This window comes from Haliotis rufescens, unplaced genomic scaffold, assembly GCF_023055435.1.
Source record: "Haliotis rufescens isolate VD_foot unplaced genomic scaffold, xgHalRufe1.0.p SCAF_11, whole genome shotgun sequence".
Lineage (NCBI taxonomy): Eukaryota > Metazoa > Mollusca > Gastropoda > Lepetellida > Haliotidae > Haliotis > Haliotis rufescens.
Window position 1 is genome coordinate 33,115,779 of NW_025963791.1, and position 21,220 is coordinate 33,136,998.

General features: G+C 40.8%; 1 protein-coding gene across 1 annotated transcript; it reads right to left on the bottom strand.

Moving 5' to 3' along the window:
• Positions 1-14,438: 14,438 nt before the first annotated feature.
• On the bottom strand, positions 14,439-18,065 carry LOC125378101 (tripartite motif-containing protein 2-like). Its single transcript, XM_048392958.1, has 2 exons — positions 17,768-18,065; positions 14,439-17,019 (listed from the first exon to the last, which is right to left on the bottom strand). Exons 1-2 carry the CDS (start codon positions 18,063-18,065, stop codon positions 15,374-15,376), a joined length of 1,944 nt encoding a protein of 647 aa, XP_048248915.1. The 3' UTR covers positions 14,439-15,373.
• Between the last annotated feature and the right edge of the window lie 3,155 nt (positions 18,066-21,220).

The window sequence follows — 21,220 nt, forward strand, 5'->3', positions numbered from 1 at the left end:
GTTGAGAGATACGCGGCCACATGAATTCTTGACTTGATATCTGAGTTGACCTTACTGCACAGGAGGCTGGGCGGATCACCAAGGGAGACTATCTGGTAGTGACCTCGGACACAACGAGGAAGCAGTTGTTGAACCAGGCTGACTGCATGGAGAAGATACCAGTATACAAGCCAAACTGAAAATACCATTTGGTCCATTTTCTAAGCTATCTATCTATCAGATGCGTTGAAGCTGATATGGCGCAAGGGTTTGGGGATAAATTTTGCTTCTTTGTGTGACTTGTAACTAAGTGATTGATATTGTGAGCAATGATCCACTCCAACAGGGTAAATGAAACACAACAAATCAAGTCACAGAGCCTGACCACTCGGTCCCTTTGGTCGCCTTTTACAACCAGCATACGTTACTGAGGACATATTCTAACCTGGGATCCATGTTGGGATCAACAATGTCAGTGTGAATTGCCCAACTTATGATGAAATATGTAGGACTCAAGCAAATATGATTGTTTGTTGACAAATTGTTGTTGAGGGCTACACTCAGCATTATTCCAGCTATGTCAGTAATTATTTTAGTCTGGACCAGACAATCCAGGGATTGACATCATGAGCATCTACCATGCAAGTCAGTGAGCCTGACCACCCGATCCCGTTAGTCGCCTCTTAAGACAAGCATAGTCACCTTTTATAGCAAGCATGGGTTGCTGAAGACCTATTCTACCACTGATCTTCATGGGTACAAACAAATACGAATGGCCCAAGCACTGAACCAATTTAAAGAACAGAGAAGGTTCCAATCCTGTCTGCATCTAATATTTACGAACTGCTGTAAAAAGCTGGAATTTTGCTAACTGCTGTGGAATTCAGTATTCACTCAAGCCTATGTGAGTAATTAACTGGACATTTTGACTGGTGCATGTTTCAGAATGGCCAAGGCAAAGCAGGTTGTGCTGAGGGAGAAAAAACAACACTCCCTCAAGAAACAACATCGCCAGACTCCATGTGTGGGCAGTTCATGACCACAGAAGACTGTGTATAAGCATTGTAGAGTGTGTGTGAGAGTGAAGTCCAGTGTGTGGTGGAGGTGAATGTCGACAGTCCAAGGACAGCTGCAGGAGGTGTTGATTCAGTCAAGGCGGAAGTTGTGTGTCATCATATGTGTCGACCTGTGTCACTTCACCTCAGTCAGTTTGTAGCCCTGATAATAAAGTGAAGTTCTACATTGTCTGATTTATGAATTTAATTTGGGCTGACGTTTGGAATAGAGTGGAGGATTGATGAAAGCTGAATATTTAGTGCAGAGGATTTTGTGCAACGGTTTCACAAACCGGAGCTCTGCCACTGTCACTATTGTTTTCCTCAAGCACACGACCCATGGAGATCCAGGGAGGATAGGCCTTCAGCAACCCATGCTTGCCGTATACTTGTTGTAAGAGGCGACTTACAGGATCGGGTGGCCAGGCTCGCTGACTTGATTGATGCATGCCATCGTATCCCAATTGCGAGGATCTATGCTCATGATATCAATCACTGGATTGTCTGGTCCAGACTCGATTGTTTACATACCATCGTCATATAGCTGGAATATTGATGAATGCCACGTTAAACAACAAACAAAAATATCAAGCGCACACTTTGAGACCTCTGAAGTGATCATAACGTTATTCCAATGGAAGCCAGAGGCATGGGACTTCTGTTTCAAAGGGAAACAACACTCCAACTCTTAGTCGTCTTCCAGGCGCCGGTTTAATTAGCCTGTATAATCAACAGATGTAGATGTAGTACAAAATACAATCAGTCAAGATTATAGTCAATATGTATATTTTGAATCTGTGAAGAAAGTCATCCATTTTTCAATATGCTCTTTAAAGTTGCACCGCACTGAACAGCATTATGGGTCAAAGATGAGTGTAGAGATTATTGAGTCAGCTGTCACCTAATTTGGTGAAGTCCTCCAGATAAATTGGGGGAGGTGGGGTAGCCTAGTGGATAATGTGTTTGATTGTCACATTATAAACCTATGTCACATTATAAACCTACAGTGTGTGAAGCCCATTTCTGGTGTCCCCCATCGTGATATTGCTGAAATATTGCTAAAAGCAGCGTAAAACCATACTCACTCACTCCAGATATATTGTTGGTGGTAGGAAAAATATCGGGGCCTTCAAGAAAAGGTTGAAATGCCTCTGCTTGCATTTTCACATGTGATGCAAAAAACTGTGTTCTTACAGTTGTGTTTGACATCAAAATCACGGCACCTGTCCCAGACGTGCAGTATTTGGAGACATTCCATGGAAGGATCTGGACTATAGGTTGAGTTACTTAAGAACAAGTCAAATAATATCAAGTGACTTCATACACACATTCATTCACCATGTTCCGACTTGTTGTTTTTATACAAGCTAGCACACCACAGTACTTATTACATATTTTTCCTGGGAGTCACTTGCCTTGCCTTGCCTTGCCTTGCCTTGCCTTGCCTTGCCTTGCCTTGTCTTGTCTTGCCTTGTCTTGTCTTGTCTTGTCTTGTCTTGTCTTGTCTTGTCTTGTCTTGTCTTGTCTTGATTTGTCTTGTCTTGTCTTGTCTTGTCTTGTCTTGTCTTGTCTTGTCTTGTCTTGTCTTGATTTGTCTTGTCTTGTCTTGTCTTGTCTTGTCTTGTCTTGTCTTGTCTTGTCTTGTCTTGTCTTGTCTTGTCTTGTCTTGTCTTGTCTTGTCTTGTCTTGTCTTGTCTTGATTTGTCTTGTCTTGTCTTGTCCTGTCCTGTCCTGTCCTGTCCTGTCCTGTCCTGTCCTGTCTTGTCTTGTCTTGTCTTGTCTTGTCTTGTCTTGTCTTGTCTTGTCTTGTCTTGTCTTGTCTTGTCTTGTCTTGTCTTGTCTTGTCTTGATTTGTCTTGTCTTGTCCTGTCCTGTCCTGTCCTGTCCTGTCCTGTCCTGTCCTGTCCTGTCCTGTCTTGTCTTGTCTTGTCTTGTCTTGTCTTGTCTTGTCTTGTCTTGTCTTGTCTTGTCTTGTCTTGTCTTGTCTTGTCTTGCCTTGCCTTGCCTTGTCTTGTCTTGTCTTGTCTTGTCTTGTCTTGCCTTGCCTTGTCTTGTCTTGTCTTGTCTTGTCTTGTCTTGTCTTGTCTTGTCTTGTCTTGATTTGTCTTGTCTTGTCTTGTCCTGTCCTGTCCTGTCCTGTCCTGTCCTGTCCTGTCCTGTCCTGTCTTGTCTTGTCTTGTCTTGTCTTGTCTTGTCTTGTCTTGTCTTGTCTTGTCTTGTCTTGTCTTGTCTTGATTTGTCTTGTCTTGTCTTGTCCTGTCTTGTCTTGTCTTGTCTTGTCTTGTCTTGTCTTGTCTTGTCTTGTCTTGTCTTGTCTTGTCTTGTCTTGTCTTGTCTTGATTTGTCTTGTCTAATGTGATGTGTAATGATGTGGAAATAATGTCTGTGGGTACACCTTTGTATGAACAATTCACACCACAATCGGAAGAGTCCATTTTGAGTTGTTGTAGTGCATTTAACACCAGTGATACTGATGATTGAAATCATGCAATAGGTGATGTGACTACGTGAAGATGATTTCGTGTATCTGACTTTCTTCACACACATACAGTGTGTCATGTCTATCTACATACAATCCCCTTGGATCACAGCCAATGTCCTGATGATCTGTGACATAATCCCCTGTCTCTGTCAGCCGTATCACCTTGTTGCTGTCTGCAAGCAGGATGTCTCCTGTTGGAGTAGTTGAAATACCATGAGGGCTGAGTGCTCTGTCTCCAGTAGGGGCGTATCTCCCCACAACATCCCCCTCTGACGTCAAAGACGTCTTCCCCCGGTCAAAAACAAGTATGTTGCCCTTACTGTTGACACACATGTAGTAGGGGTAGGGAAACAGTGTCGCGTTGCTGTGTGTAGCAACTGACCTCAGCAGGTGACTGATCATGTCCAGGATATCAACACAGGCGGACTCAGAACAGTGAGACTGTAGTACCCCTTGCTTGTTGTGATGGTTGGGAGAGCAGCACCAGGTCAGGTGTCACTTCTACTGTTACAATCTGACGGGATGCAGGGACAGCAACTATCACCTGGTTCTCCTTCAACACTGTGTAACACCCCAGGGACAGTTACCCCGGGAAAGTCTACTTTGACATGGTTGATTGTTTCTAGTGAAAGATGTCACACACCCGTTATTATGTCAGTGACTACAACTGTCTGTATACCATTTACAACCAGGACTGTGACGTTACGTACAGCAGGCTCCACCCCAACACCCGCCATCTTCCCATCAATCGTGTCAACTCTCACTGGAGACGGCAGACATCGTCCCTCATCCTGGTATGTGACGTCAATCTTCCCCAGCTGTAGGTCATCTAGGATGTGCTGGACGTTGTCAGTGTCAGGTGTGAACCTGATGTCATCTATTCTCCGTGTGTCTGCTGTGTCTGTGTCCCTGACATCCCCCAACTCTACAGCCCCGACTCCCAGGCCTGATACGCGTCATACAGGTCCATCTTACAGTCCGATACCAAGGCCTGGTCAATGAACTCACAATGTTGTCTGTACATCTGCACATCAATCTCTTCAAGCCTGACATCTGCTTAAAGTTGCTTAGTTTGTTTGTCTGTCATATCCTTGACTTCATTCATCAGCTGTTTTTCTTTGTGCTTGATTTGACAACTGTTCAGCGTTTTTCATTTCATTGTGTCATCGACACAAGGTACAGGGTATCGTCTTGGACTGTACAGCATCTGGTTTGGTTTGGATGTATGCAGTGACACATTTCCTGCAGAATGTGTGATCACACCTCAGTGTACAGGGGTCTGTGTACAGTTCCTGGCAGATCACACAAGTGAGGCATTTTCTGACTTTCTCAATCTGGGATGTCGCCATCTGTAAAACAAGAAGTGAGATGTCACATAAATCATTAGTTCGTTGCTCTCTGTAATGGGTCAATTGTGGTTGGCACACACTGAAAATATGTTGTTGAGAGCCACTTCGGACTTACCTTCCGCATCAAGCTGACATGGTATTACTGAAATACTGTTTAAAGAGGGATAATACCAAACCCATTCACGTGTTGAGTACACCAATTAATATACAAATTGTCGTCACAAATTGTAACAAACCGTTCACATTGATTCGCTCTTGTGATAAGCGTGCGACAAACAAGGCGTTTTTGAAACGTGGGTTGGGATCTATATCTTTGTTTATACTTATATTTTAGACTAAACCTTTCTCTCATTATTCTTGAACTCATTCTCGCCTTAAGTTACTGACTCCGCTATCAGAGCAAGCTTGTTGTTTCCACACAATTAAGGATTTACCTTGCAGAGATGAACTAATAATAAATATATGAATTATTGTGAGAATTTGAGGTCAGGTTTAATTAATACCAATTCAACTCGCAGGTATGATATTGTCGACCTTATTCGAAATGCGCACGTTTTTCCTGTTAAATTTGTAAATACTTCAAACAGCCGGTGTAAATGAATACATGTGTTAAACCACGCCTTTCTTTGCAGTAAATAGAAACGCCCCCTCTTTCACAATACAAGTTAGGTAACTGAACGTTAGTATTCGAGACCCAGACGACAACATATCAGATGTCTTTATTTTGTCAGTTTTACACACACCTGCGCCAACCTGTCCCTTCCGCATAACCTACAAGCAAGGCAACTGTGAAATCTTGACAAGTGGGCACTCAAAAGCGATCAAAGCTGATTGTTATATCGCAAGATGTTGTGCACCGTCGTGTGTGAACATGCATATGTGTGTCAGAACAAGAAGTGACCATGTACCGATTTCACAGTGCTGCCCTTCTTAGAAACCCATCATATTGACTTTGTAAAGCAACATTGTATGGAATGTCTGCTGTAATAGTATTGAGTGATGATAACGTGCATGACATTGTCAGTCTTCTAATAAAGTCCATCACCGAATATACATATCAAAATACAGTTCAACGCACAGTCCATGTTTTGGCCTTGTTTGTACACAGTCAGATGTATTCACAAGGAAGTGTTCAGTATGATACAGAGAAGGGACTGGGATTGTGTGAGGCCAAAGTCATCAAAGCAACAGTAAAAGAGGTCCCTGACAACCGATCTAAAGTACAGCAGGACGTGGAAACAGTATCGTGGAGACGGAAATGATTTGATCTCTTTGCATACTGACATTTGTAGTACGTGATGAATCCTGATTCGTTGACACGAACATGCGTGGAGGTCACAGCGAATACCTTGCTCTAAAATGAGTCTCTGAAATGATTCTGTAAAGGCTTTTATCATTAAGATTCACCTGTGCTGTGGGGTTATTGCGTTTCGTGGCATTATCCGTACAGTATAAGTGCCTTATCCATGCATTACCCGTATATTATCTGTGCATTATCCGTACAATATCCGTGCACTTTCCGTGAATTATTAGAACAGTATATGTACATTATCTGTGCATTATCCGCACATAATCCGTACATTATCTGTACATTATCCGTACATTATCCATTCATTATCCGTACAGTATCTGTACATTATCCATACAGTATCCGTACATTTTACCATTTCTGCCTCTACTTTGAGCAGTGTTTCTGGTAAATCACGGGTCGCTTTAAGGAGGAAAGCCCAAAGTGATGAATGTTTTCCACGGTTTAGTGTCATCACATCTCTGGGTCTCTTCAGCTTCAACTTCTCTCGCCTCCTATTCAGAATGGTGCAGCTTCCTATTGTCACAGTTTGTATTACGGTGTTTACTTTCGTTTACATCCAGGTGAAGTTTTGCGTTAGGACTCAGACAAATTATTCATTATGATGTATTTATGATTTGGTTGTTGATTTAGTTATTCTATATGTACCTTTTCGACATCAATGTGTATACTTATTTCGACTCAAAATCTTAAAATTCACAAAAGTACATACATTGGTTTCACTTAGATTAGTTTGTGTTCTGATGGACGTCAATGCACCAAGTGGCAGGTAACAATGTGGAACGCGTTCCAACAGACAGCCATTTACATTTCAACTTATGCCATGTACCAACACTCTGGTAATGGAGGGTGAGTGAGTTTGTTTCAACGCTGAATTTCAGTTTCATCATGGCGTGTAAGCTGGAAAGAAGTGGATTAAACTGTACACGTAGTTAGTGAAGCCTTATTGTCACAATTCTCTCCTTACTCCTATACATCGCTTTCAAGTTTTGAAGGAATGTGACGACCGAAGGAAAACAAATGCCCATCCACACCAGTATAACATGCCTTACATATCGTATCATATTTGGAGGAACATTGTGAATGCATGTTTTTCTTTTTCTGGGAGAAGGGTTGTCAGCATTAGATCAGGTAAAAGACAGCGTTTCCGTTGGGAATATTCAGTTAAACCTGCATTCGTCATTTTCGAATTATCGAGTTGATGCATGTTGAGGTTAGTTGGTGTCCTTGTACTATAACTAAAGACTGTTCTGTACAACTTAACCCGAATTATCACATGAAATAACAAACACTCCTAAATCTCACCAGTCTTGATTCACCTCCACTGGATACCGGCCTCAGCAAGGATCGAACATAAGATCCTGAGTATCGCCTACCTATGTATTAAAGGCTCAGCTCCATCATATCTTTTGAGCTTAGTAAGGGAATATGTACCATCTAGATACCCCAGATCGACCAGCGTCTCAATGCTCACCATTCCACCAACATTTGACCACAGACGCTGTTCCTCCACATTTGCTTCTCATTGGAACAATCAACCTCTCACCATCAAATAATACTTGTTCAATCAGACTACTTATTTTTGTAAGTATTGTTTTTGAAAAAAAATCAGTCACACGAAAAACATAACACCATTATAGCCTTATTTGCTCACGGTTTCATCGTATGTAACAACAAATATAACTGTATGCATTTTCCTCATATCGAATTAGTATTTGGATTCCGAACAGCTCATCACCTATCAATTTGTTTATCACTTTCCTTTTTGGATTTCCCTCTGGATTGTGAACAACAAGTCTTCTCCCTTTCTCGAAATTTGAAATATCGATGTTGGAAGGATGTACGTTGAAGTTACTGTAAGTTTCCAAATAAATATTTATATTCAAATTAATTCTTTTCTGTAGGAGTGAATTGGGTTTAGTTTGTCTTTCTCAGAGTCCTCAAAACAATGAATACTTTATGTCAATGATTGAAAATACAGAAAATGTTTCAATGATAAATATTACAAAAAAAACAAGCACGAGGCAGGTTGACTGTAGTTAGACAGTGAGAGTGAAACCCCGTTAATCCAGGTGTCACCATCTGCGCCGGCGGGGACGGGATTTGCAATGAATCTAAACAATTGTAACCATTTACTTTCAAAACATGGATATCTGGACAATTTGAATCACAGCCACTGAGGTGAGGTGAGGTGACGTCGCGTCCAAGATTATTGCACTCATTCAGCGACGTGTGTGTGTGTGCGTGTCTTGAGTTGTGTTGTGTGTGTGTGTGCTTGCGTGCGTGCGTGCGTGCGTGCGTGTGTGTGTGTGTGTGTGTGTGTGTGCGTGCGTGTGTGTGTGTGTGACTGTTTGTACCAGTGCAGACTGATGCCGAATTATAGTGGCACACTGATATACCATGCCGCAGTTTAACATGAATACTCACACAATATACTGACTCCGAGCCGACCAATCCTTAGTTTTAGCTCCTTAATGCCGAGCCCCAGGCAGGGTAACAACAAGAACCATATTTTACCGTCATTTGGTATGACGCGCCCGGGGATCGAATTCCAGACGCTCCAGCACCAGACCACAGAAGCGGTCACATAGCCACTGAACACAACATCAACAAAGAGTCTTTTTCTTTATATTCTCTGTGTAATGTAATGTCTATATATGTAATGTTTGCAAATGCCAAGTGACCAGCATACTGTGGTAAAATCCTAGCACAGAGAAACATATCACCATAACAACTACGGCTATACATGCAGGTTGTCTGCCGCTCCTAGGTCGCCCTGTGTCAACAGTTTATATCTGGTGAGATAGTGACGCTGTTGCCTATAACAGTATTGTGCATGTGGCTACCAGCTGTGTCCTGTGTCAGCAATTTAAATCTGGCGTGATAGTGACGCTGTGGCCTATAACAGTATTGTGCATGTTGCTACCAGCTGTGTCCTGTGTCATCAGTTTATATCTGGAGAGATAGTGACGCTGTCGACTATAACAGTATTGTACATGTGGCTGCTAGCAGTGTCCTGTCTCAACAATTTAAATCTGGTGAGAGAGTGACGCTGTGGCCTATAACCGTATTGTGCATGTGGCTGCCAGCTGTGTCCTGTGTCAACAATTTAAATCTGGTGAGAGAGTGACGCTGTGGCCTATAACAGTATTGTGCATGTTGCTACCAGCTGTGCCCTGTGTCATCAGTTTATATCTGGTGAGAGAGTGACGCTGTGGCCTATAACAGTATTGTGCATGTGGCTGCCAGCTGTGCCCTGTGTCACCAGTTCCTATCTGGTTAGACAGTGAAGCTGTGGCCTAATAATATTTTTTGTGCATGTGGCTGCCAGCTCTGTCCTGCAAGCAAAAGGATTAAGATCGCCTTGCGGGAGACCCATTGTTGTCGTAAGACAGATAGTGCTGGACGATGATTTGATGGTGGCTGAATATGAAACAAACGAGAAGTGGTTATTCGATCTTGTTGTTTTTGATACGGTTATCAAAATCGATATTACATGCTTCCCTTTAATAGTACCTCACAACAGGTGACGTGCACATGACCTCTCAAAGATCCTGTGGATCGTAATTTCAGAGTGAAGCAGGTATTGCCACGATCAGTTTGAGTTGGTTAACAGATACTAGACATTCTCAATAGCGGAACATCACCACCACGAGCACCAAAGCACGTCCAGATTTGCCGTCACATCGATGTCGTCAGCCGCCTGATGACGTCATTGGGAATCTGTTGCCGATCGTTTCTTCAGTGCGAGATCCATACAAACTTCCCCTTGCGACGATAAACCAGAGCACGACCATCATTATATAATAAGTAGAATCTTCCTCAGTAAAAAGCAGCCTCAGCCAGTCACATATATGCCAGCGTTGTACTGTCCTTGTCCATTGCCGCTAGGTCGTTGTTGTTCATCGATAAAGGCCATTCCAAGGAAAAGGCGGCAGGCTCGAATACCTGTGACACGGATACGTCGTTGTTTAGATGCTTATTTGACATAAAATATTCATGACTGCAATGACAGTAGTATAACCATGCATAATCACAGATTGGTTACTTTGATAATGATATCGGACGTTACATCCCAGACCCCCAGGCCTCATTCGCGTCCTACGGGATCATCGTAAATCTGATACAAAGGTCAGATGAAACAAGATCATCAGGCCAGTCACATACAAAGGTCAATGGAGACAGGATCACCAGGTCAGTCACATACAAAGGTCAATGGAGACAGGATCACCAGGCCAGTCACATACAAAGGTCAATAGAGAGAGGATCACCAGGTCAGTCACATACAAAGGTCAATATAGACATGATCACCAGGCCAGTCACCTACAAAGGTCAATAGAGACAGGATCACCAGCACAGTCACATACAAAGGTCAATAGAGACAGGATCACCAGCACAGTCACATACAAAGGTTAATGGAGACAGGGTCACCGGGCCAGTCACATACAAAGGTTAATGGAGACAGGATCACCAGCACAGTCACATACAAAAGTCAATGGAGACAGGATCACCAGGCCAGTCACATACAAAGGTTAATGGAGACAGGGTCACCGTGCCAGTCACATACAAAGGTCAATGGAAACAGGATCACAGCACAGTCCGCTACTAAAATCTTTTCATACAGAGATCAGTAGAGACAGCATCACTGTAAGTCTGATACAGAATGTGATACAATTGAGATAGGATCACTGTACAGTTTCATTGGAAAACCCTTTCATACAAGGTTGTTGTACAGTCCGATAATACGGCATTGTCATACAGGATCATCATAGTCCGGTACAAAGGTAAGGTCATACAAAATTGTTGAACAGTCCGATACAAAGGTCAGATGAGACAGTGTCATCATCACAGTCTGATACAGAGACCAGTTGAGAAAGGATCACTGTACAGTCTGATTAAAAAATCTTTTCATAGAGGATTATCGTACTGTCTGATAATAAGGCATTGTCATTCAGGATCATCATACAGTCCAGTGCAAAGGTCAGGTCATAAAGGATCACCGTACAGTCAAGTGCAAAGGTCTGACCATACAGGATCGTAATACAGTTAGGTGGATATGCTTTCCTGAGGCAAAAGTAACACCATCGGCAGACGTCAAAGTGTGAGAGTATAGTCCATTGTGTGATGGAGGTGAAGGTTTGTAGAGAATGTGGACATGCCAAGGTCAGCTGCGAAAGGTGGAGAACTGTGATCGATGTAGCTTTTAGTGAAAGAATGTCGCCTCATCAGTTTGATGATAAAATATTTTAAAAAATATAGCCACACGTTAATTTGGGAATTACATTGTGGAAAACTTTCAAATTGAATGGAGGATAGATGAAAAAAAATACGTAGTGTAAAAGTATATGTGAAATGTATATGAATATTTTTTGTGGTTGTAACTGTTGTACTTGGATACATGACATAGACTGGATGTGTGCTACATGGAGAATTAATCAGGAATAATCACATGACATTACACATATTTATTCCTCATATTCAACTTTTTGGAATGTCGAGTTTATGGTTTAGTGTTGTCATCATCTGTTCGCCTAGCCTCAGGGAGGATGTCTAGCACAATTACACTTTTGAAAATCTTCAAAGAATAGTTTTTTTCTGAAAGCAGACAATCTGACGGAACCGGAAACATTGACATGATGTCTAGCTATTCAAACAGAATCAGATTTGTTCATAATATGCAAGTAAAATAGGAAATTTTTTTTTTTCAAAATAGCTTCAAAGTCCCAAAATGTGTAATGATGTTCGCAAAACAACTGGTGTGTTTATGAAGGCCCAGAACACGACTTGATTTCTACATGTTATGGAACTGACATTTTATCCAATTGTGGAAAATGTTATTAGTTATTTCGAAAAGAGAAGATGGTGCACATATTCATCACAATAGTATACTCGATATGGTGATGCATAATACATTCGATTTCTTATCCAGTGCAAAGAACGATGAAATACTATTCAAGAAGTAGGTAAGTAATAAAAAAATGTGAACAAGGGTAAACATTCTAACGAAATATCAAGAAATACACAACACATTCAAGTCCACACTTCAAACTAATTTATTCATTGGATAAACAACAGTATTAAGATATGAATATTGGGCACATTTCCTATGCAGTCTAACAGAGTTTCTTATTTAAAAGCAATCACATATTGTGACATAGTAACTGTAAACAATGAAACATGTACTGGGGATAAACACAATATAGCAATTATTTATAAATGTATCTAAGTACAAACCAAATGTCAAGAAAATTACACAAATGTGTAACTGTGTTTTTCCACTCATATTTTTCAGGTATAGTATTGCACCAGTTGGTCAGGATCAACTCCATCACAATAAAGTCTGAAGAACTGATAACACTAATTGCAACATTCTGAACTCACTACCTTAAACTGCCCATTATGTTTGTTATTGGCAGTGTTATTTTATGATGAAATAATCGACTTAAGACATGACATTTCGAAGGATCGGTTTTCTTGTGTATTTTATCATCCTACAACAAAAAAACAACATGTCTTCCAAATTGAAATGGTTTCTTTTAACCAAGCGATACCGATGCTTGAATATATGCAATGATTGATGTGACTACATGAACTTGATTTTGCGTATCTGACTTTCACCACACACATACAGTGTGTCATGCCTATCTACATGTATCGCGCAAAGAACACAATGTACGGCCTGTGACGTGGCAACATCTCCGACATACTCCGCTGAATCTGTCAGCTGTATCATCTTCTTGGCTTTCATGTCTGCAAGCAGGATGTCTCCTGTGCTGGTAGTTGTGATACCAGCAGGCATACTGAGAGCTCTGTCTCCGGTAGGGGCGTATCTCCACACAACACCCCCCTCTGGCGTCACACATGTTACAGACTTCTTCTCACAGTCAGACACGAGTATGTTGCCCTTGTTGTTGACACACATGTTGTAGGGCATAGCAAACAATGCATCCTTGTTGTGTGTGGTGTCTAGCTATTCAACCAGAATCAGATTTGTTCATAATATGCAAGTAAAATAGGAATTTTTTTTTTTTTAAAATAGCTTCAAAGTCCGAATATGTGGAAGGATGTTCGCAAAACAACTGGTGTGTTTATGAAGGACTAGAACACGACTTGATTTCTTCATGTCATGGAACTGACATTTTATCCAATTGTGGAAAATGTTATTAGTTATTTCGAAAAGAGAAGATGGTGCACATATTCATCACAATAGTATACTCGATGTTGTGATGCAGAATACATTCGATTTCTTATTCGGTGCAAAGAACGATGAAATACTATTCAAAAAGTAGGTAAATCATAAAAAAATGTGAACAAGGGTAAGCATTCTAACGAAATATCAAGAAATGCACAGCACATTCAAGTCAAACTAAGTCTTCAAACTAATTTATACATTGTATGAACAACAGTATTAAGATTTGAATATTGGGCACATTTCCTATGCAGTCTCACCTTTAAATAAAAACAGAGTTTCTTATTTAAAAGCAATCACATATTGTATCTAAGTACAAACCAAATGTCAAGAAAATTACACAAATGTGTAACTGTGTTTTTCCACTCATATATTTCAGGTATAGTATTGCACCTGTTGGTCAGGATCAACTCCATCACAATAAAGTCTGAAGAACTGATCACATTGATTGCAACATTCTGAACTAACTACCTTAACTGCCCATCATGTTTGTTATTGACAGTGTTATTTTATGATGAAATAATCGACTTAAGACATGACATTTCGAAGGATCGGTTTTCTTGTGTATTTGATCATCCTACAACAAAAAAACAACATGTCTTCCAAATTGAAATGGTTTCTTTTAACCAAGCGATACCGATGCTTGAATATATGCAATGATTGATGTGACTACATGAACTTGATTTTGCGTATCTGACTTTCACCACACACATACAGTGTGTCATGCCTATCTACATGTATCGCGCAAAGAACACAATGTACGGCCTGTGACGTGGCAACATCTCCGACATACTCCGCTGAATCTGTCAGCTGTATCATCTTCTTGGCTTTCATGTCTGCAAGCAGGATGTCTCCTGTGCTGGTAGTTGTGATACCAGCAGGCATACTGAGAGCACTGTCTCCGGTAGGGGCGTATCTCCACACAACACCCCCCTCTGGCGTCACACATGTCACAGACTTCTTCTCACAGTCAGACACGAGTATGTTGCCCTTGTTGTTGACACACATGTTGTAGGGCATAGCAAACAATGCATCCTTGTTGTGTGTGGTGTCTAGCTATTCAACCAGAATCAGATTTGTTCATAATATGCAAGTAAAATAGGAATTTTTTTTTTTTAAAATAGCTTCAAAGTCCGAATATGTGGAAGGATGTTCGCAAAACAACTGGTGTGTTTATGAAGGACTAGAACACGACTTGATTTCTTCATGTCATGGAACTGACATTTTATCCAATTGTGGAAAATGTTATTAGTTATTTCGAAAAGAGAAGATGGTGCACATATTCATCACAATAGTATACTCGATGTTGTGATGCAGAATACATTCGATTTCTTATTCGGTGCAAAGAACGATGAAATACTATTCAAGAAGTAGGTAAATAATAAAAAAATGTGAACAAGGGTAAGCATTCTAACGAAATATCAAGAAATGCACAGCACATTCAAGTCAAACTAAGTCTTCAAACTAATTTATACATTGTATGAACAACAGTATTAAGATATGAATATTGGGCACATTTCCTATGCAGTCTCACCTTTAAATAAAAACAGAGTTTCTTATTTAAAAGCAATCACATATTGTGACATATATATAGTACCTGTATACAATGAAACATGTACTGGGCATAAACACAATATAGCCATTATTTATAAATGTATCTAAGTACAAACCAAATGTCAAGAAAATTACACAAATGTGTAACTGTGTTTTTCCCCTCATATTTTTCAGGTATAGTATTGTACCTGTTGGTCAGGATCAACTCCATCACAATAAAGTCTGAAGAACTGATCACATTGATTGCAACATTCTGAACTAACTACCTTAACTGCCCATCATGTTTGTTATTGACAGTGTTATTTTATGATGAAGTAATCGACTTAAGACATGACATTTCGAAGGATCGGTTTTCTTGTGTATTTGATCATCCTACAACAAAAAAACAACATGTCTTCCAAATTGAAATCATTTGTTTTAACCAAGCTATACCGATGAATTCAATCATTGATGTGACTACATGAACTTGATTTTGCGTATCTGACTTTCACCACACACATACAGTGTGTCATGCCTATCTACATGTATCGCGCAAAAAACACAATGTGCGGCCTGTGACGTGGCAACATCTCCGACATACTCCGCTGAATCTGTCAGCTGTATCATCTTCTTGGCTTTCATGTCTGCAAGCAGGATGTCTCCTGTGCTGGTAGTTGTGATACCAGCAGGCATACTGAGAGCTCTGTCTCCGGTAGGGGCGTATCTCCACACAACACCCCCCTCTGGCGTCACACATGTCACAGACTTCTTCTCACAGTCAGACACGAGTATGTTGCCCTTGTTGTTGACACACATGTTGTAGGACATAGCAAACAATGCATCCTTGTTGTGTGTGGTGACTGACCTCAGCACGTATCCCGCCATGTCCAGGATATCGACACAGTCATCAGTACCTGCTGCGAGAGATGAAGGACCCAGAACAGCGAGACTTATGTACGTTTTGCTTGTTGTTATGGTCGAGAGAAGCTTCAGGTCTGGGGTCACTTCAACTGTGACAATCTCACGGGACGCAGCAACAGAAACCAGCACCTGGTTCTCCTTCAACCTTGTTACACAACATAGCAGTTCACCCAGGGGGAGTTTACTATGACATGGCTTCTTTTTTCTGGTGTAGAAAGATTTCAATGAATTGTTCCCCATGTCACTGACTACAATTGTTTGTATACCGTCTACAAATAGAACTGTGATGTCCTGTAGATCCGGTTTCCCCTCATCACTCGCCATCCTTCCATCTATCATGTCCACCCGCACTGGAGACGGCAGACATGTACTTTGATCCTGGCGTGTGACGTCAATCTTCCCCAACTGAAGCTCATTCAAGATGTACTGAATATTGTGTATGTCAGGCATAAACCTGATGCCATCTATTTCCTGTTTGTCTACTGTGTCTGTGTCCCTGAAATCCCCCAACTCCACAACCCTCGACTCCCAGGCCTGATACGCATCATACAGGTCCATCTCACAGTCCGATACCAAGGCCTGGTCAATGAACTCACAATGTTGTTTGGACATCTGCATCTCAATCTCTTCAGATTTAACAACTGCTTTAAGTTGCATAGTTTGTTTGTCTGAAATATCCCTGACTTTATTTATCAGTTGTTTTTTTTTCTGCTTGATGTTGGCGATGACTCTCTCAACAACAGATTTGATGTGACTTTCTGCTGCTACTTTATTTTTCTCAATTCCGCTAATCTTCTTGTTTGTATTCTGAACAATTGTTTGTTTCCTGTGTATATTCTTTGACAATACATTAGCCTTCTCTCTCAAATTGTGGGTCATGGTTGGCAAGATTGACTCTAAGGTAACGACAGACTCACATTTCCTATGGTAAATAACACAACATGTCTGACACACAGCTTTGTGGCAGTCTTCACAGACAAGCTTTACAACTTCATCCTTGTGTTCCCTGCACATGATCTTGCGCCTCCTCTTCACCTTCACCTTCCCGGAAAGGTCACAGATCTCATGGCCATGTGATGCAGGATTTGCACGATGCATCTTGACACATCTCTCGCAGAGAGACACTTTACAAATGGAACACCATGAGGCTCCCGGAGTTGTCTCCCCTAACTTCTCACACACAGAGCAACATGAAACGGAACCTGTAAGTGGACATGTCTGTAGTTATTTGACAGATCATCATATTTGTTTTATACATCAAAAGATGAAAATGAAACGAAAAGCCCCTGATCTATTTTCAAGTAAGTTAAAGCAGGTGGGTTAGGGTAGGAGATTAAGTGCTGGTCCATCACGCTGAAGACTCGGGTTGGATTCCTCACATGTGTTTAATGTGTGGAGCCCAATGCTTGCCACGATGCATGCTAACATTGGCGTAATACTCAACTCACTCACTCACCTAACAGGTACATTTACACTTTACAAGCGTGAAGTACTGATCAATATTATCTATCTGTAACATTCTATAATTACCCTTTACACACAGCGTCATTTGTACACCTTTTTAGACAATTTGTTTTCCAGTGCATTATGGGTCACCTTAACATATATTTATATACATTATGGTAGCGTCATGTTCGCCGCCAATAATCAACATGGCAATAAGTAGTTGCATGGCCAGTGCACACTGACCTTAAAAAAATACACATTGCATCTTTGTTCCTAAGACTTGTTTACAGTTTACAGAGGCATGCTTTTGACAAATTCGTCTTATAGATAAATGTATATTTTCTGGTGTTGTTTAGTTGTTATCCTTGGAACAGTCTGTTGCTGTTATGATATCATTATACTATACTTAAAAAACAAGCACCATTTAATCTTACAATGCCATAAAAATATTTTTATTACAAGATGTATGTTTGCAAAATTCATACAAAAAAAACAAACTAATACCTGTTTTGACAACGTCAGCTTGTGTGTCAATCAGCCCCTGTATAATGATGCTGGGTTTGATCTGCCCTGCCCACTCCTCCACAGGCCTGCTGGGGCTGGGGACCTTGGTATCTTGTCGACAGAAGGCACAGGGGATCGCTTTGGACTGTATAGCATCTGGTCTTGTTTGGATGTATCCTGTGACACATTTCCTGCAGAATGTGTGATCACATCTCAGTGTACAGGGGTCTGTGTACAGTTCCTGGCAGATCACACAAGTGAGGAACTCCGTCACTTTCTCAGCCTGCGACGTCGCCATCTGCAGTAACCTAGAGAATTGTAATGTTTGTAGAATCCAATTGCAGTGTAACATATTAGCATAGTGATTACTGCTATATGTAGGATAGCTCCATCAGACGGGTAACCCACTGATTTAAGCACTTGTTTGCCTTGCCAAAGTACTGGATTCGTTTCCTCACTTTAATACTGCATGTGTTCTCCCGTTTCATATCAATGCCCTTCAGCAAGCCTACAGTGATAACACAGAGTCCCACCACAGCACGCCATTTGGGGGGGGGGGGGGGGGGGGATTTTAGTCCCATATCGTCACCTCTTTCGACCAGTAAATACTTCCTCCCAACATTTACTGAAACTATTTTGTTTTGCTACTTTGTCTTTGCACCAGTTTCATCCGTTACCAGACTAAAAGACGTCATACGTCGGTAACAAGTTTGAACGGTTGAATGAAGCGCTCCACCAATGGCTGACAAACATGGTTGCAAATCAGTATGATAAATGGGATAGTTCACTCAAACACCATATTAATACGCGGACTGTAAAGCTGAGCGAGGTTAGTTTGAAAAGTTGAGCATCATTGATCGAAATTAGGTCTGAAACATCGATTATTGTAAGATTGAGATATAAGGGTAAGAGATTACCTTCGTGTGATTCCGAATCATAAATATCAAATATGACGAATGCATAATACATGTATGTAGTATTCTCGCCAGAAGATCGCACAATGCAATGTTTATTTCATATATATGGTATTTGTGACACGGAATCACACTCAGTTATTACTCTCTATTTCACAAGTGTACAGCTTACATAATCAAGAGATGGCTTTTAGTTTTGTTGTTCTGCAACACCACACTCAGCAATTTTACAGCTATTTGATGTCATTCTGTAAATAATGAAGTCATTTTGGCAGATAACCTACTGATCTATGATCTTTGCGATTGGGATACCATAACATGCATCAACCAAGTCCGCGGGCCTCCTGTTAGTCGCCTCTACAATATTGTTAATACTTGTTAATACGCGAAATACGGTAGAGAGGGCTTGAGTATCAGGGTCTGGTTGTGAAATGGACGTTTCATATTCACATAACGCCAACACCTTTCGTCGATATAAAGCTATGGTAATGAAAGTTTAAAATATACGCTTGAAATTACCTTGATAGTTCGACATAATTGTACTATTGGTGAAGCATGTTTAGGTCAAGAGCCCATAAAAAAACAAAAGTACAACTGCAGTTATGTGCACAGGGTACACAGTAGGCCCAGAGTTCACTCTCTACAACTATCTAGCTACCATATCGCCTCATCCAGTCATGGCATAAAATCAGTTTGTCAACTGAGGACTGCGGATCGACCATTGAGAAAGTGTCTTACGGCGCACTTATACGTCTTGGATTGGCTGTGAATCATAGAATATGTTTAAAATATCTATACCAATCTCTTCCATAATCATTAACCTCCCCCAAAATACTTTGGCTGGCCCAACGAAATCTCAACCGGTTTATGTTTTTTCACCTGGAATCCTTACGTCTTGATCTAAAATACAAGGTTTATAATAGACAGATCTTGAATACAGTGGAAGATTCCAGCTTGACGCAAGTGTACACATTTATGTGAGACAAAAACTATTCAATTTCAGATATTTTCCATGTCAAATAATGTACCATAAAATGTAATCGTGTAATATTCGTAATATTAACTGATGTTGAAAGTGTAAAGTAATCGTGTACATATGTATATATTTATACCATGTTATGTCCAGTACAAACACTAAACCTACCTCTGAGTTGTCCCCTGTCCTGTGTTTGTGTGATATCTTTCTAGTCACAAGATCAGTATACGCCCACACCATGTGATCTGCCTGTGTAAATCAGATTAGTAATGTTATCTTTGACACTGGTCTTCACAAGATAAACAAATCAGATAGACAGTGCAGACTCGTTTGTAAGAAGAGTGGTGTATCTCTGAAGCATATTTGGTGGAAGAAGTGAACGTTTGGAGCCAAATTGTCATAGTAAAGACACCATGTTTATGCTCCTCCATACACGATGCACGATGCAAATCTTTCCACTGAGTCTTCTGGTAGGGTTAACCTGGTATGTGGGATCAACACCGTGGAATAGTTGGGTGATATTTAAGGATTTTGAGGACAAATTGTATAAAATCGTGAAGCAAACTTAATCGTCCTTTCGTAGATTAAAAAGCGAACATGCCGTTCGCCAATCACGCGGCAAACAACCATCTTGGAATAGTGACTGGCACAAGCGTGAATTGGAAATTGAATTTTGGGTTCCGATGGCTATATTATCACTGTTACTTAAGCACGGGACAAAATATATGTTGTAATAAATTGTAACATCGGCGAGTCTTGTTTCCTGATTGACGAAGTCTGTTGAAGGTTGACCTTGACGTGAGTTTCAAAGTTGTAGACCAGTTCATTTGTCATTCGTACTGTTTTGGCTCTTGTTTTAACATGTCGTCACTTCCTTAACCCATATTGATGATCATGAATGAGTTTTCGTCATCATATTCAGATAGTATATTGTTAAAAATACCACAGTAGAGTTTATATGACACACTTGCAAAACCAACACCACAGTAAGAAAACGTTTCTCTGACGTGAGAACTGGACCGGAGTTGGACCAACTAGAGGGTACATACCAGTCTCCAGTCAGAATAACCTGTGAAAGTATCCAATACAACCGTTATGTATAAAACATCAACTGATATATTATCACATCCAGGCCAAATTCAACTTGTGCGTGACGTGTCTCACTTCTTCCAGAGTTATTGAGGTATTAAAGTCTATCTACGTTGTCCTATATAATCACTGATTGTTTGTGAGAATAATCGTGGATTGGAATAGTTTATATCCCTCCTTCAGGCCAACTACTGGCCAACACAGCGCTCTCCCCCTACCTGAATATTAACAACAGATCTATGTATGTATGTATGTATGTATGTATGTATGTATGTATGTATGTATGTATGTATGTATGTATGTATGTATGTATGTATATATGTGTGTGTGTGTTTGTGTGTGTGTGTGTGTGTGTGTGTGTGTGTGTGTGTGTGTGTGTGTGTGTGTGTGTGTGTGTGTGTGTGTGTGTGTGTGTGTGTGTGTGTGTGTGTGTGTGTGTGTGTGTGTGTGTGTTATTCATGTCTGGGAGACCAT